Raw genomic sequence first — 14,324 nt, 5'->3', positions numbered from 1 at the left:
ACCTACTCTTGCTATTAACGTACTTAAAGTCCTTGTTATCTGACAAAACACTGGCCAGTTTCAACTCTAATCGAGCTTTGGCCTTTCGTGTCTTCTCCCTGCATATGTGAACCACAGCTCTGTAATCTTCCTGCGAAGCCTGACCCTGCTTCCAGAGATCATACAATTTCTTTTTCCTCTTGAGCTCCATGAGGAGTTCCCTGTTCAGCCAAACTGGTCTTCTGCCCTGCTTGCTTGACTTACGACACAATGGGGTTGCCTGCTCCTGTGCTTCTAAAAGGTGGTTCTTAAAGACTGACCAGCACTCCTGGACTCCTGAGCCCTCAAAAGCAGATTCCCAGGGTACTCTGCTAAATAGCTCCGAGTAGCTTAAAGTTTGCTCTCCTGAAGTCCAGGGTAGCAACTCTGCTGTCCTTCTTTTCTCATTACATTGAAAATTTTAAACTCAGCCATTTCATGATCACTGTGGCCAAGACAGCAACCTACTATCACATCTCCCACAAGTCCTCCTCTATTCACAAATAGCAAGTCTACGGGGGCATCTTTCCTAGCTGGCTCACTGAGTACTTGTGACAAGAATTTATGTCCTACAAATCTCAAGAATTTCCAAAACCTGCTCGTCACAACAGTATGGTATTCCCAGTTGATGTCTGGGAAGTTGAAATCTCCCATAAGGACAAGGGCTACTGATCCAGAAATTTCTCCTAATTGCCTATGGAATAACTCATCAGTGCTTGCATCCTGGCTGACGTATTGGTAGTAGACATCCACTACAACATCTCCTTTGTTTTCCATCCCTCTAATCCTCACCCAGAGGCTCTTAACCACATCATCACTAACTGTAAGGGCTGTGCAATCAAACCTCTCTCTTACATATAGTGCGACATCTCCATCTCGCCTGCCTTGCCTATCCCTCATGAACAGCCTGTAGCCCTCCATCCCAGCACTCCAATTGTGGGACTCATTCCACCAAGTCTCACTAATACCAATGGTAATCATAGTTCTGGGAACTAACCAATGCTTCTGGTTCATCCTGTTTGTTTCTCTTACTGCATGTGTTGGTGTACAAGCATTTTAGATATGCTCCTGAGCCCTCTGTGCTCCCAGGAGCAGTGTAAATGTTCCCACTAGCATTGCCACCCTCAGGCAATGCCATGCAACCGTTGGCTTACCTACTGCAATCCTGTTGGTATCTCCTTCCCCCACTGATTCTAGTTTAAAGCTCTCTCAATCAGTCCTGCCAGCTTACGCCCAAAGATGCATTTTCCCCATCGGGACAGGTGGATGCCGTCAGGCCCCAGCATACCTTGTGTCTTGAAGGCTCTTCCATGGTTTAAAAGCCCAAAATTTTGGCAGAGGCACCAGTCTTGGAGCCGGGTATTGATATCCTGGGCTCGTCTGTTTCTTCCAAAGTCTTCCCCCATTACTGGGAGGACTGAGGAAAACACTACCTGTGCTCCTGAATTTTTTAGCATTCTGAAACCTCTTTTGATCGACCTCAGACGTTTTGTTGCAACCTCATTAGTTGAAAGAGCAGGAATGGATAGTAGTCTGAACGTTGCACTAAGCTCTTCACTCTTGTGGTGATGTCCCTAATTTGGGCCCCAGGGAGGCAGCAAAATTCCCTGAAAAGAGGATCCAGTCTGCAAATGGGTGCTTCTGTTCTGCACAGGAGGAAATCGCCCACGGTCATAACTCGCTATTGTTTCTTCTCAGCACTGGTCTTAATGCAGGTTTTATTGCGAGGATGCCATACATGATGCCGTACACCACCAACTGCTGGGAAAATATATGTGGATTGAGGCCAGCTCAGATTTCTCATACTCTTCAAAATCTTGAAGGTGACATTTGGTCTTTTAAATGCCAAAATGTTGGGCCAAGCCAGTATAAACCTTCCCGTTGGTCCATTAGTTGGCCAGGGAGACAAAGCTAATACTTGCCTATTCACAGAATAATTTGTTGCAATAAAACATTTTCAAGGTTGCCAGTGCAGGGATTACTTTATCACTTGTCAGGCAGGCAGGTTCAGCCTGGGTTTCCCCCTTTCCCATGGCACAATGCATTTGTATGAGTGGTGCCATCTCAAGTGCTGAAGACTTTGTACAAAACCCAATGAATTTCCCAGATGTAGCACCATGGTGTGTTACATGAGAACAGGCAACTTCAGCTGCTTTGGGTCTTTGTGGTCGTTTATTTTATTAAAGTCTCTCTTGGCTGAAATTCTCACACACAATTTCTTGGTCTCATATCACGTGTTTCTAAAAGAGCCATAATTACTTTTGCTGGCTTATTTCAGAGGGGTCTGAGTCTGTGTTTTTCCTATGGATTTAGCTATCATTCTCTTCTCTTTGTAATTTGTGTCAGAGTATTGGCACTCATAAAGCTTTATTGCAATGCAGCTCCTTATGCAAGATCCCCTGCCACAAAGTCTTTTTAATTCAGATTGCTTAGAAAATGTTGTTTGGCAGGACCCCAAGGAGGCAGGTGATACTTCTTTTCCTTTAAGAAAAAAGGATGAGCTAAGTTGCAGAAAGTTGCTTGAGGAGACTGTCGTGTATTTGGTCATTTTTCTGGGAACCAGGCTGTGCTGCAATGTATTTTTTTGCTGGCCGAGACAGGCAGAGGAGTTGTTTTGGATTTTGACTGAGCAAGAGTAGCAGTGCTTCAGAATACTCAAAGGCTCTGTGTGCCTCTGTATCTGTGTGTATACACATGTGGAGAACACAGTTTACCAAAACCTAAGGTTTCTGTTCCTGGGTCTGGAATGTAGACAAGTTGCTTAGTTTTTTTTTTTCAGTCGGTTACTCACATGTGCACACACATGGGCTTACCAGAACCACACCAGAAACTCCAGGTTCATGCTTATTCCAGCAGAATGAAACAGGCTGGACTGCTGTCCTTTTTGCTGGTGCTGCTAGTAGGCTGGAAGCAGCAGGGGAAACCCCTTAGAAGAGGCTCAGAAGAGAAATAACAACTGTAAGAGGTCTCTGTCCTTTCTTTCCAAGTGATTGATTCATGTGAGCAGTTTGTCTCAGCAGCAGCACTGAAAGTTGAGACTGTCTCACAGTCTCTGAGCAGCAGGTGTCTGAAATTGTTCTTGCCCGAGTCGATGTGTGTTTGAAGACAGTAACCAGAAGCAGGAGCCATGAAGAAGCCAGCAGGAGGAGCAGCAGTGGAGCAGTAAGCAGATACAAACTGGCTTTGAGGGGCATGCTTTCCTCCAGTCTGGACAAGTGTCCAGTTATTCTTTGCTCACACCTGGTTTCCAGATATCACAATTACCAGTGTTTCAGGGTCACTGTGTTATTCACATGATTCAGATTATTCGTGCTTGAATAATGCAACTCAAAACCTTTTAAAACTGACAAGAATTCTGTTCTCTTAGCTACCTTGGCTGTCAATGGCAGACTACCGCAAGCTCCTTCTGCAATTCATACTTGTACATTGAGGCTTCAGCAGTGAAGCTTTTAGTTGTTATTACACTGATGTGCTGGAATAGTGGAGAGCTGATGCAGAGTTTTTTTTGCCCACTGCATGACGTTACCCAACTTTATAGCAGCACATGAAACAATACAGTATTGTTATAGGGGCATAAGTAATTACTATAAATAAAATGTTTGGCATTGTTACACTAAACATCCTGTTAAGGGTCAAAGGAAATGCCTGTTACCTGCAAAACTAATTGAAATCTTACTGGCTTCATCTGAGACTTTTTCTGACGTAATTCTAAGGGGAAAAACAAGAAAGAAAAATACTCTTAAAAAAAAGACTAAAACAGAAGAGGCTGTTAGTGTAGGGCATGGGATTGGGATGCTCCCAGGGTTGTTGGCTTCAGGCAGGGATGTTACAGCTCGTCATCAGCTGTCTGTGTCCTTCACCAGGAGGAAGCTGGATGTTGATGGTGGAGGTTCTTCCTTCTCTTGTGTATCCACAGTGATAGGCCCTACTTTGGCCTTGCTTTGCATGTCTGCTTTCCTCTTGGGAAGTGGGTGTTTGGGTGCTGCAGCTGCCCAATGCCAGGATAGGAAGGAAGGTGCGTGGGCAGCCGAGCCATGCTCTAAAGCAGAGGGTGCTATTAGTGTGGTGCCCTGCATTGTGAAGGTTGAGGTGGGCACCTTACAGCTCTGGCAGCTGCAACGGTGGTAATGACAGTTTCTGCTGCTTTTCCTGCTTGTTCCTGTTCCTCCTCAGCCTCATCTCTTCTTTTCCCTGGAAGAGAAAGGCACCTCTGAAGTGTAAGAGCGGGGCAGTGCCCATGGTCAGGGCTTGGCAGGTCCTTGGAAAAATGAGCCCCAGCAAGTGGTTCACCTGTATCTTGGTTTTGAGTTGAATGGGTGCAGGAGTGGGAGGGTCCATCGACTTCTTCCTTTGGTAAAGGCATGAGATGACCATCATCTTTATCCCAGCTCTTTGTCCCTGCTTTCTGCTAGGGAGAGGAGAACTGGGCACACGAGCTTGTGCCATGCTGGTCTGTGAGGAGGCAGATCTTGGTTGTCAGGGGTCCTGAGCGTGACCTGCTTAGGTTTAGGTGAGCATGGAGATTGCTGCTGCCTGTGCCTGGGGATGTCTTGAGGGCATCCTCATTGCTTATTGCTGTGAGAGGGCTGGTGTTTTTGACAACTGACCAGGACAAGAGCCAGACAGATTAATGTTGCAGCATCTCTTGCTCTCTGCCAGGTGCATTTGCTTTGTGTAGCCTTGCAGCTCCTGGCTCCCAGTGGGAAGAGGAGAATTTGGCTGGGGGTGCATCACGCCATTGCTGTCCCTCTTCAGGAGACTCCACGCTCTTTCCAGGCATGGCCGCTGTCTCTGGTGCTTCCTTGCTGCTTTTTGCTGGGCTGAATGGCAGGATTTAGGGGTAGGGCTGTGCTTGGGGGTTCAGACTCAGATTAGGGTAAAGGAAAGCTGGAGGCCGCTCTGTGGTGGTCTTTGATAGGTATGAGTGCAGGTGGTGGCTGGTGCAGGTCAGACCAATGGTCTGAGGAGGTAAATGAAGGGGAAGAACCAGGTGCTGAAGGGCTGTTTGCAGGAAGACAAACAGAAGGAGAGAAGGTGAATATTCAGGTGGAAGAAGGCAGAGCTGCCAGGGGAACAGTGACCTGGGGCAAACAATGATGCTCTCCTGCTGCAGTGGCTGAGCTCCCAGAGTGAGGTGGGTACCAGCCCTATCAGCATAGGTGCAAAGTATACATGAGTATAAACATAAAAGAAATCTAGGATGGAGATCAAAAAGAAAAAAATGTTTGAATTAAGAACATTATCAGTTAATTATTTATCAGTAATTAAGCAATAGAAGTTGAAGGAATAGCTGAATAATAAAGTCTCTAGTGGAACTTGGGATACAGTTGGCTTTGAAAATGAAACATTAGTCCTGTATGTGTGATTGCAGTGGATGTGTTAAACTCAGCATATTTTTTAAGAAGAAATAGAGGATCGTAAAAATCCGTTTTTATATGTAACAGCTGCTAATTAAAATAAAAGTGCATCTATTTGTTATTGAGAAGAGATGCTGCCAATGCAGCCAACACATAACAAACAAGTATAGAAGATAGGTAAACTGTCAACAGGTTAAATAATTTTTAATGGCCTGGAAAAGGCTAGACTGTATGTGATATCTTAGCAGTAAAATCACATTGTAAAGCTGAAAACCAAACTTTGCAAGAAGAAACTTTGTGTTCTGCATGTCCATTCGGGGGTCCAATATGTAAGTGCACATATTAAAAATAGTATATATTGATTCTGATGGAAACAGCTGTCCTGCAGCACCTAATTTGTTAATTAATATTTTACATGATTATTCTGCTATTGTTATGTAGGTTGCAGTGGTATTTTGTACTGTAATGTATACCTACCCTCATCTCTCTATGATGTTGGCATAGTTATTTGCAAAAGGATGTTGAAGAAACAGTAACTTGTGAGTGCAGATCCCAAAGTGGAACAACTGCATATTTAATATCTCTGCCTTTGCCCTGGAAGTGCACACAGTGTGGACCTTGGCACCTCCAAGGGAACTCCTTTGAAGGATTTAGAGCCAAAGAAAGAGAAAGAGGAATTGCTTGAAGAGACCTGAATAGCAAAAGGCAAAGGAGCGTTGAGTGTCTTGGAAGCTGTTGCAGTTGCGTCTGCTAATATAAATTCCAAATAACTGTTAGTGGGAAAATGGCATTAAAAGAGGGGTAGTGGAGTAGCATGACCCCATGGCTACTGCCAAGAAATAACACAACCAAGTGCAGCAAGGGTGAGCATGATGTAACGTGTTAGTCTCGGGGGGGTGCCAGCAAGCAGCAGGGCAAACTGTGTGATACATATGTGAAGTTACTGGCTTTCCGTCTTCAAATGACCATTTAGATCCTAATGGGAGAATGGAAATGCTGTCTCCATTTCCAATCAGGAGCCCGTTGTTTGTGTAAGCTCCAGTTGTACTTGTATGCATACTGTGTGCCCCCGAATTGTTGTAAATTGTCTAACTGTTTATAACTCTACCTGATATCCCTATATGTAACCTGTTAAGGTTAAAATTATGGTATTCCTTTAGAAGTAATGCTCAGCTTACAGGTATCATTCCAGTTGTATGCTGCGATAGTCCCAGTACCACTAAGTGTGTTATTTTAAAAAATTGCAATGAATGCTAACCCAACTGTTAATGCTGGAAGTCCAGCTTGTGGTGCAACGAGTCCTGAAGGTAGCGAATGTTGCACAGCAAGCAGATGTCAGATCTGCCACAGTGCTGCATAGTCCAAACCACCGAGCACTGCTCCTGCCTGCAGTCCCTCTGAGAATGGTGATCTACCACTACAGGAGTTTTGAACTTGGCTTTGCATCCTGCAGTTGTTGTCTTAATAGCAATTTTATTCATTGTGCAAGCTTCATTGGCTATAAAATCAAACACTCAGCAACCGAGTAATGGTAGCATATTACAATGAAGAGCTACGCACTGCCCTCAGACCTGCGCAGGCTATCATAAGGCAAGCTGAAATGGTGAACACCTTGAGAAAATCCATTGCTTGGTCCTGGTGAGAAGCCTTGAGCCACAGGAGGGTTTGCAATATCCTGCAGTCGGTGGACTGTCAGAAGGGGAAATTGCAGCCTTGTAACCCACTGCATATAGTATTGCCACTTACAGTAACACGGCTGAGGCTTGTAAAGGCTTCTCTGAGCTCCTTGTTTTGGAGCTCCCTGGAGCACTGTTTTGAGCTTGTTTAGCCATAAAAGCAATTGTCTAACAACCGGGTGGCCAGTGGCTAGCTGGTTTTACTTTTGCTGAGCTTTGTATAATTACATGGTGTAGCCGTAACTGTAATACAAATAGTAACAATTCTCATACATATAGTGTTATAGAGAAAATCACTGTAATGTTTTTATGTACAAGTTACAGACACAGTTACTCTGTGTCAAATGAAACACTGATGACACCCAGCATAGTGATACGGTGTAGAGGAGTACAGGCCTGGTATGACAGCAGAGACCTTGGAGGTAGGGACACAGGGGGCATTGCAGAGGAGCACAGGTGTGAGCATGCATGGAAGGGGGCACAGGCTGACCCTGGAGACCCCCGGGCTGTGCACAGCCTGCCAGTGGTCAGCTGAAGAGATGCAGACCCGGGAGCTGGGCAAAAATGGGCTTAGAGGTAACAAAGACAGCGTGTCCAATGTATGTTGAACATGGCCCATAAAGTAATTTGGGATGAAACATGGAATCACAGACCAGTGAAGAAAAAGAAACATCCAGTACATGTCCGAAATGTAAGAAAATTAGCGCTGGATGGATCCTAGAGGGAAGTTGGAGAAACCATCACCATCATAGTCCTCCCAGCAAAGGAGTTGAGTTGCCAACTTACCTGAACACTCCTCTTTTCTATGTTGTCCTCTTTTTCTCTTTTTTCTGTGCTAGTAACTCAGAACTAGTAACAGTAATTGTTCAGGCTGTTAAGATTTCAATTACACTAGAAATAGCGTTGCTTTTACATATGAGATGATTTCCTTTTGTCCATTAGATGGTTTAGAGTATAATGTAATACTAAAATTGCTTTTTTTAAATCATGTATCGTACATAGACCATGAGAACAACAATATTTTACTCTTTTTGTGACATTTTGTTCATTTTTATCTACCACGGAGCTGTTAGGTTCATACCGAGCAATAGTAGCTTGGAATGCTAGCCTTGTTTTTACCAAGGCACTTTTTCCAAGCAGGTTGATCCAACATTGGGTATTTTTACTTGCTTTTAACAGATCTCGTTAGGATTACCATTGGCTGTAACATAAATCTTCATGATGGAGCAATTGCATGTTTTGGATGTATACATTTAAGCCTTCTGAAACCTGAAACGGGCTCATATATGTTACGCTAACATTTTATGCCGATTTGAATAATATACATGAAGCAGTTGTACTGTTTCACTGGAAAACCTGAAAATGTTTGTAGGGGAAACAGTCATAGGATATTTGCAGATCTTAAGGGCAAGGCTGTTAAAGGGAGAATCAATGTCTAAGATAGCTTGATACTAGGTCCAGGAAACAAATGGAGTAAAAACAGTGGGCTGAAATGATTAGTGTTTTAAAAGCTCGGTGCCGGCTACACTGAAAAGCTGTAAGTTGTTGCTTTTCCATGACAAGGCTGATAATGTTATAAATTAGATCCCTGCACTTTGGCCTGAGGCAAGAGCACGGCTGCTGTGCAAGTCTCTGTGATGGGTTTCTGCACGTTTCTCTCCCCTCCAGGTTCTCAGCTCCCTTGGGTACCACGTGGTCACGTTTGATTATCGAGGTATGTGGGCTTCTTTTATTATGAAACACTTTGAGACGTCTCTTTCTGTAGAAGCAACAAAGAATTTTTTTGGATCTCAGGGGAGCTGTTGTTTTATAAATGCTTGCTGCCAGCTAATTAGATGTGGTTATTACTACATTTTTTCCTCATGGGTATCCAGAGAACTTCCAGAAGTTTCTTTCCAGTGCCTTCCTGTGTAGCACTACTTTCTGATGTCCAGCTTGCTGGACTCTGGCTCCTATCTGTCCTCATGCACAAAGCCTGTTGATTTGGGAGCTAAAGAGCAGAGGGTAACCAGGCATATATGCTGTCGTAGCATCCAGTTAAGGCATCCTCCAGGTGCGCATCTGGAAACTAGTAAGCTTGCCTAGATGTAGTCTTTTAGATATGATCTAATTGACTTTCCTGAGGTCACCCAGGGAACTGAACTTGCACTTCTTTTTAAAAGCTGATAGGTACGATAAGACATAGAGTAAATGATTTGCTAACAATTGGTAGCGTCCTCGGCAGAAGCCATGACCATTTTGCAACTCTGTGCCACCAGCAGTCAAGCATCTGCTGCTCTTTTTTTTCCCCTTCTTAGTATTTAAGCCATGACTGCAGTATAATGCCACTGGACATATAGGAAAGAAATTAGTCCATTGCATTTTTATCAAGAAGACATCTGAGAGAGGTTTATTTGTAGGATCCTGCCCTGTTTTTCAGGCCTGCTGGCAGCTGCTTCTCTGGCTGCTCATTTGGTATCAGAAGGGATGTTGGATGCTTGCTGCTTAGCATGAGATGTGTGGACATACTGCAATAGTGATAGAGCCAGAACAATCAGGAGGGTGGAAAATTGCTTGAAGGCATTGATCGAACAGCATGGACAAACTGATGTTGCAACAGCTTTGTGAAACGTGCTTGGTTTTTGACCCTAAGCATCCACTTCTTATGCTGTTAGAGACTCCACTCACAAATTGGTTACATGCATGCAAAAGCAGCTAATGTTTGGGAGCTGGGCTGTTGCAGAAGGGAAAGTGCAAGAACACGGCGTGGCAGTGTTTGAGATCCAGCTCTTGTTTTTGTTGTTGACTAAATCCACAAAAATTCCTTGGCAGCCAACACTTACCTTGTTTAAATGACTGCAGATCAATCAGGGCTTTCAGGCCCAAGCTGTAGAGGTGCACAGTGAAATAAACAGAAACTGGCCACGTCCCAGGTCCCTTTGCAGTTGCAGATGGGCTGCATGGGAAGAGCTGGCTGGCTTTGCTGACCAGTTTGTGTGATTCTCAGAAGGACTATTTGTGTTTCAGGCTGGGGTGATTCAATAGGCAGCCCGTCAGAGAGGGGAATGACCTATGATGCCCTTCATGTCTTCGACTGGATAAAAGCAAGAAGCGGAGACAACCCTGTCTATATATGGGGACACTCCTTGGGCACGGGGTAAGCATCTGATCTCAGTGGGACTTAGCAGCTTCTGAAAAACATAAACACTGACTTTGGATGAAGGTGCTGTTTGCCGTAATTCCCAGGGTGGCTTGGAGTGCTGCTTGGAGTCTGTGGCATAATTGCTGCAGAGTAGCTTCCCCTTTGCACTCTACAGAGTGAGAAGAGCTACAGTGAATGACTATGCAGGAATTGGTCTTGAACCTTTATTGCCCAGAGGGTTACACTGGAAAAAAGACACTTAAAATAATATAATGCAGATTGACCGAGGGGAGAGAAAGTGGGACTGTGCTGATCTCTTCCTGTGGTGAACCTATGTCTGTATGTCCTTCAGAGCAGAACATCAGGCTTCTCTGATACTCTGAAAGAGTATCTCAGACCAGCCGCACGTGCACATGACTTGCCCTTACAAAACATTTTCCTCCTGTCTGGCAAACATGCCATGCCAAAGATGCCTGCATGACTACGCTGCTGGCCATCTGTGACATTTACGTGGTCATGCCTGGCACGGGGAAGTGCAAAGTGTCAAGTGCCTTTGCCTGCATGTTTTTAACTTTCCTTTTTCCTGCTTCCTCCCTTTCCGTTGCTGTCTGGAGGTGGGTTGTATTCAGCAGGCAGCGTGTGCTCTTACCCCCTTGATTTGTGGAGGAGCAGAGGGCAAACACAAGAGTTACTTTTGAGTTGAGCTGTGTGCAGATTAAACTGTTTGAGACCACAACAGCTTGCCTTGCTGTCCAACACTGTGTTGCTGAGACAGGGAGGTATTTCAGGATAGTGCCTCTTCATTGCTGTGATACTAAACATCCTGCTTTGAGAAAAGGCAAAGGCTCTTCCTTTGGCTCTTCCTCTAAATTTTTGCCATGTTCAGGATCCCTTTCTGGGTCAGAGCATGCTTGTGATATTTCTCAATGCCCTGCAATCCGAGTGGCCTAGGACTGTGGTCCCCAGCTGAGTTCCCTGGTGACCATAGCCAGCCTGGAGTTTAAGGGTTTTGAAATATGCTGTGCTTGGAGGATTCAGCAACTTTGGAAATATCCCTAATGCAATATCCCATGCATTAGGGAGATGCATGGGGGAGATCTTGCTGCTTTCTGACCCAGCTATGGAAACTGGGACCCTGCGCTCCAGCTGCCTCGAACACAGCACCCCTCTGTCCATCCCCTCTATTCCCTTGTTTCTTGCTCAGTCCTTGTGGTCTGGGAGTAAGAAGCTATGTCACACAGCTGCAGATATGTTGGGAGCCCAAGAACCACTTTAAAGGAGGTCCTTCCAAGTAGCCTCATGGTGTGCTGATTCCTTGGACTTGTTCACTTATCTAAATGCAGGCACCTGATGCCATTTGAGGCAGTTGGGTGTGGGACACCTGTGGGAACCTAAGTCATTGTGGACTGGCTGCTCAGACCTCTATGAGGGGTCGATATTACAGCAGTTGAGTTGTACCTCTGCCACCTACTACCACTAGAGCCTGGTGCTTTGCAGAGGGCCTGCGCCAGATTAAATGCTCGTTGTTGTTCTTTCCAGGGTTGCAACAAATCTAGTGAGGCGCCTTTGCGAGAGAGGTAAGTCTGGTGGGTGGATGCTCTTCCCACCCAGCCCGGGTCCTCTGGCATCCCAGATTTCTGCATATGTTTGCGGTTGTGACAAGGCTGTCCTTGGCACACCGTGGTGGCAGCTGCTCTCATAAGGCAGACCCTGACCTTGCTGGCTATCTGCACCCCTGCATTTCAGCACATTGCCTTCGGCTTTTCAGAAACGCCCCCGGATGCCCTGATACTGGAATCTCCATTCACCAACATACGGGAGGAGGCGCGAAGTCACCCCTTTTCTGTGGCAAGTACACAGTGGCTCTCATGCTAGTGGCATTTAATTGTATGCTTAGAAATTAACCTTCAGAAGTGATGTAGCTAAGCTAACTGCATGACTTGTGGGCCAGCAGTGATATTTATAAGCGTCAGGGGTAAAGAACTGCATTTAAGGCAATAAGCAGTACCAGAGCCATGTGTGGAGCCTGCTTAAAGAAAACGGAAACTGGGATCAGAAAGGGCAGTAATGTAGGGAGGGAAAGACAGACTCTGCTCTCAGCGGTGGACAGCCCATTCTTCTTGTATTGTAGCTTCTCTGTTGCAGGAGGCTATTTTGTGGGCTGTAAGCAAAGCGATGGCAAAGCTGGGCTTCCCTTGGTCACTACCCCGTCCATGTGGCCCCTTTGCGCTTGCGTGGTTTTCCTGGTGAGTTCACTCTGATGTGGCCATCTTTTCCACCCGGCATGGCTGCAAGTTGGCTCTGAACTGAGCAGGTACCCAGGGTGTTGGATGTGGTTGGGCTGGTGAGGTGCCCTGGGGTAAAGCTGTTTTCCGGGAAGACTGTTGCCAGCAGGAGCATGAAACCTCGAGACCTTGACCATACAAGCATCCAGAGAGCCTACTCCTGAGCAGGCTGATAAGATGGGTCTGAAATAGGAGAGTAAAAACAATGCTGGTGGAAACATGGACCATCTCACTGCAGAGAGCACAGCCAGCAGCCAAGGGATGTTACTGGGATGACAGCAGCCTGTCCTGTTACTGCTGTTTGTATAACTGTCCTGCTGGTGCCTGCCACTAACACAAATTTTTTCCTCTCAGATATACAGATACTTCCCAGGGTTTGACTGGTTCTTCCTTGACCCCATCACGACAAGTGGAATTAAATTTGCAAACGATGAGAAGTGAGTTCCCTCTTTGCTGGGCTTTCAGCTGTGGCTCCAGTGAGCTGTGCAAGCATCAAGGAGGATAGACATTAGACTGCAATATCTGCTTTTTTTTTTTTTTTAAATTATTGAAGCATCATATGTGCTGAAGGGATTTCAGTTACTCTTGCAGCTCTGAGTGCAACACAGCTTTGCACTGTGGAGCTTGTTCTTTTGTGATTGTTCTTAATAAGGATAGATGCAACAGAAAGCACGGAGACTACTCAGGGATATGCTAATTTGGTCCATGTGATTTATGCTTTTCAAGTGTATGTTACATGTTAAACAGTAGCATTGGGACATAGAAGGTTTGGGAAGATTTCTCTGCTGAGCATCTGCATAAGCCACCCTGTGTGTAATAACATTGTCTCTTCACTGAGCCTTTCATTCAAGAGCCTGAGCATTTGTGAGTTTGGTTTCCGGTACTGAAACCAAACCAGACCTTGAGGGATGATGCTTTGCAGTGGGGTGAGCCGCTTTTCTCTGGTCTAAACAGCAAATAGCTTTTACATGCATGCCTTTCACTAGTAAATTTTCTATAGGTCAAACGAATGGTGCCCAGATAATAGTGTTTTCAAGATCTGAACTGCAGTTAATGACCCACAGGACGTGTTTGTCATTGCAGTTTCCTTGAAAATCCAAGTGTATTGGTGTTAAAAGTGATGGGATTGCTCTGAGCCTTTGTGATATTGTTGTCTCTTTTACAGTGTGAAATACATTTCCTGCTCCCTGCTCATCCTTCATGCTGAGGATGACCCGGTGGTACCATTTCATCTGGGAAAGAAGGTATACATATGGCTCTGCAAACTGATCTGGTGGGAGGAGCTGGTGTGGATAGAATGACATCCCAGCCAGGCAAAAAGTCAGCAATAGGAAGGTGTATGTAGAAATGCATAGCCCAAAGGGACTATATATTCTGTAGTGTTGAAGGTGGCAAATCAATAGCGAAAGGGAGCTAGAACTAGCAAAGCTGGTCAAGCCAAGGCCCATAATCCACCCCTGAGAGGGGTGCTGGTTTGGCAGGGGTGGCTGGTATGGAGTGACCCATGTCCCTCACCTGCCTCCCCTTGGACTCAGCTTTACAACATTGCTGCGACGTCACGGAGTTTCCGAGACTACAAGGTGCAGTTTGTTCCATTCCACACAGACCTCGGCTACCGGCACAAGTACATCTACAGGAGTCCAGAGCTACCTCGAATACTGCGGTAACAGCCCAGTTAACTGGGGTCTTCTCTGGCTTGGAGGGGGGGCTGGGGCTTGGGGCTTTGGGGCACACTGTGATATGCGTCCAGGAGCAAGAGAGATGTGTAACAGGTGCCTGTATTGGACAGCTCTTCTGAAAACCTCTTTGGTCTCCAGAGTGGGTGAAATACTGGGGCTGGCTTACTGCAAAGCCAGAGCTCTCCACC

At 45.6% G+C, this 14,324-nt stretch overlaps 1 protein-coding gene across 1 annotated transcript in view; it reads left to right on the top strand.

The window, feature by feature from the left end:
* The window catches only part of ABHD12 (abhydrolase domain containing 12, lysophospholipase), a 47,635-nt gene that overhangs the window by 32,127 nt on the left and 1,184 nt on the right, over positions 1–14,324 (top strand). The window contains exons 6-12 of the mRNA XM_075147417.1: positions 8,720–8,765; positions 10,058–10,187; positions 11,712–11,749; positions 11,941–12,020; positions 12,812–12,894; positions 13,623–13,701; positions 13,993–14,120. Of these exons, the coding sequence (XP_075003518.1) occupies positions 8,720–8,765; positions 10,058–10,187; positions 11,712–11,749; positions 11,941–12,020; positions 12,812–12,894; positions 13,623–13,701; positions 13,993–14,120 (584 nt within the window). The remainder of the gene's footprint in view (positions 1–8,719; positions 8,766–10,057; positions 10,188–11,711; positions 11,750–11,940; positions 12,021–12,811; positions 12,895–13,622; positions 13,702–13,992; positions 14,121–14,324) is intronic.

This window comes from Calonectris borealis, chromosome 3 (genome assembly GCF_964195595.1).
Source record: "Calonectris borealis chromosome 3, bCalBor7.hap1.2, whole genome shotgun sequence".
Taxonomy (NCBI): Eukaryota; Metazoa; Chordata; class Aves; order Procellariiformes; family Procellariidae; genus Calonectris; species Calonectris borealis.
This window is presented reverse-complemented; position numbering and strand designations above follow the sequence as displayed.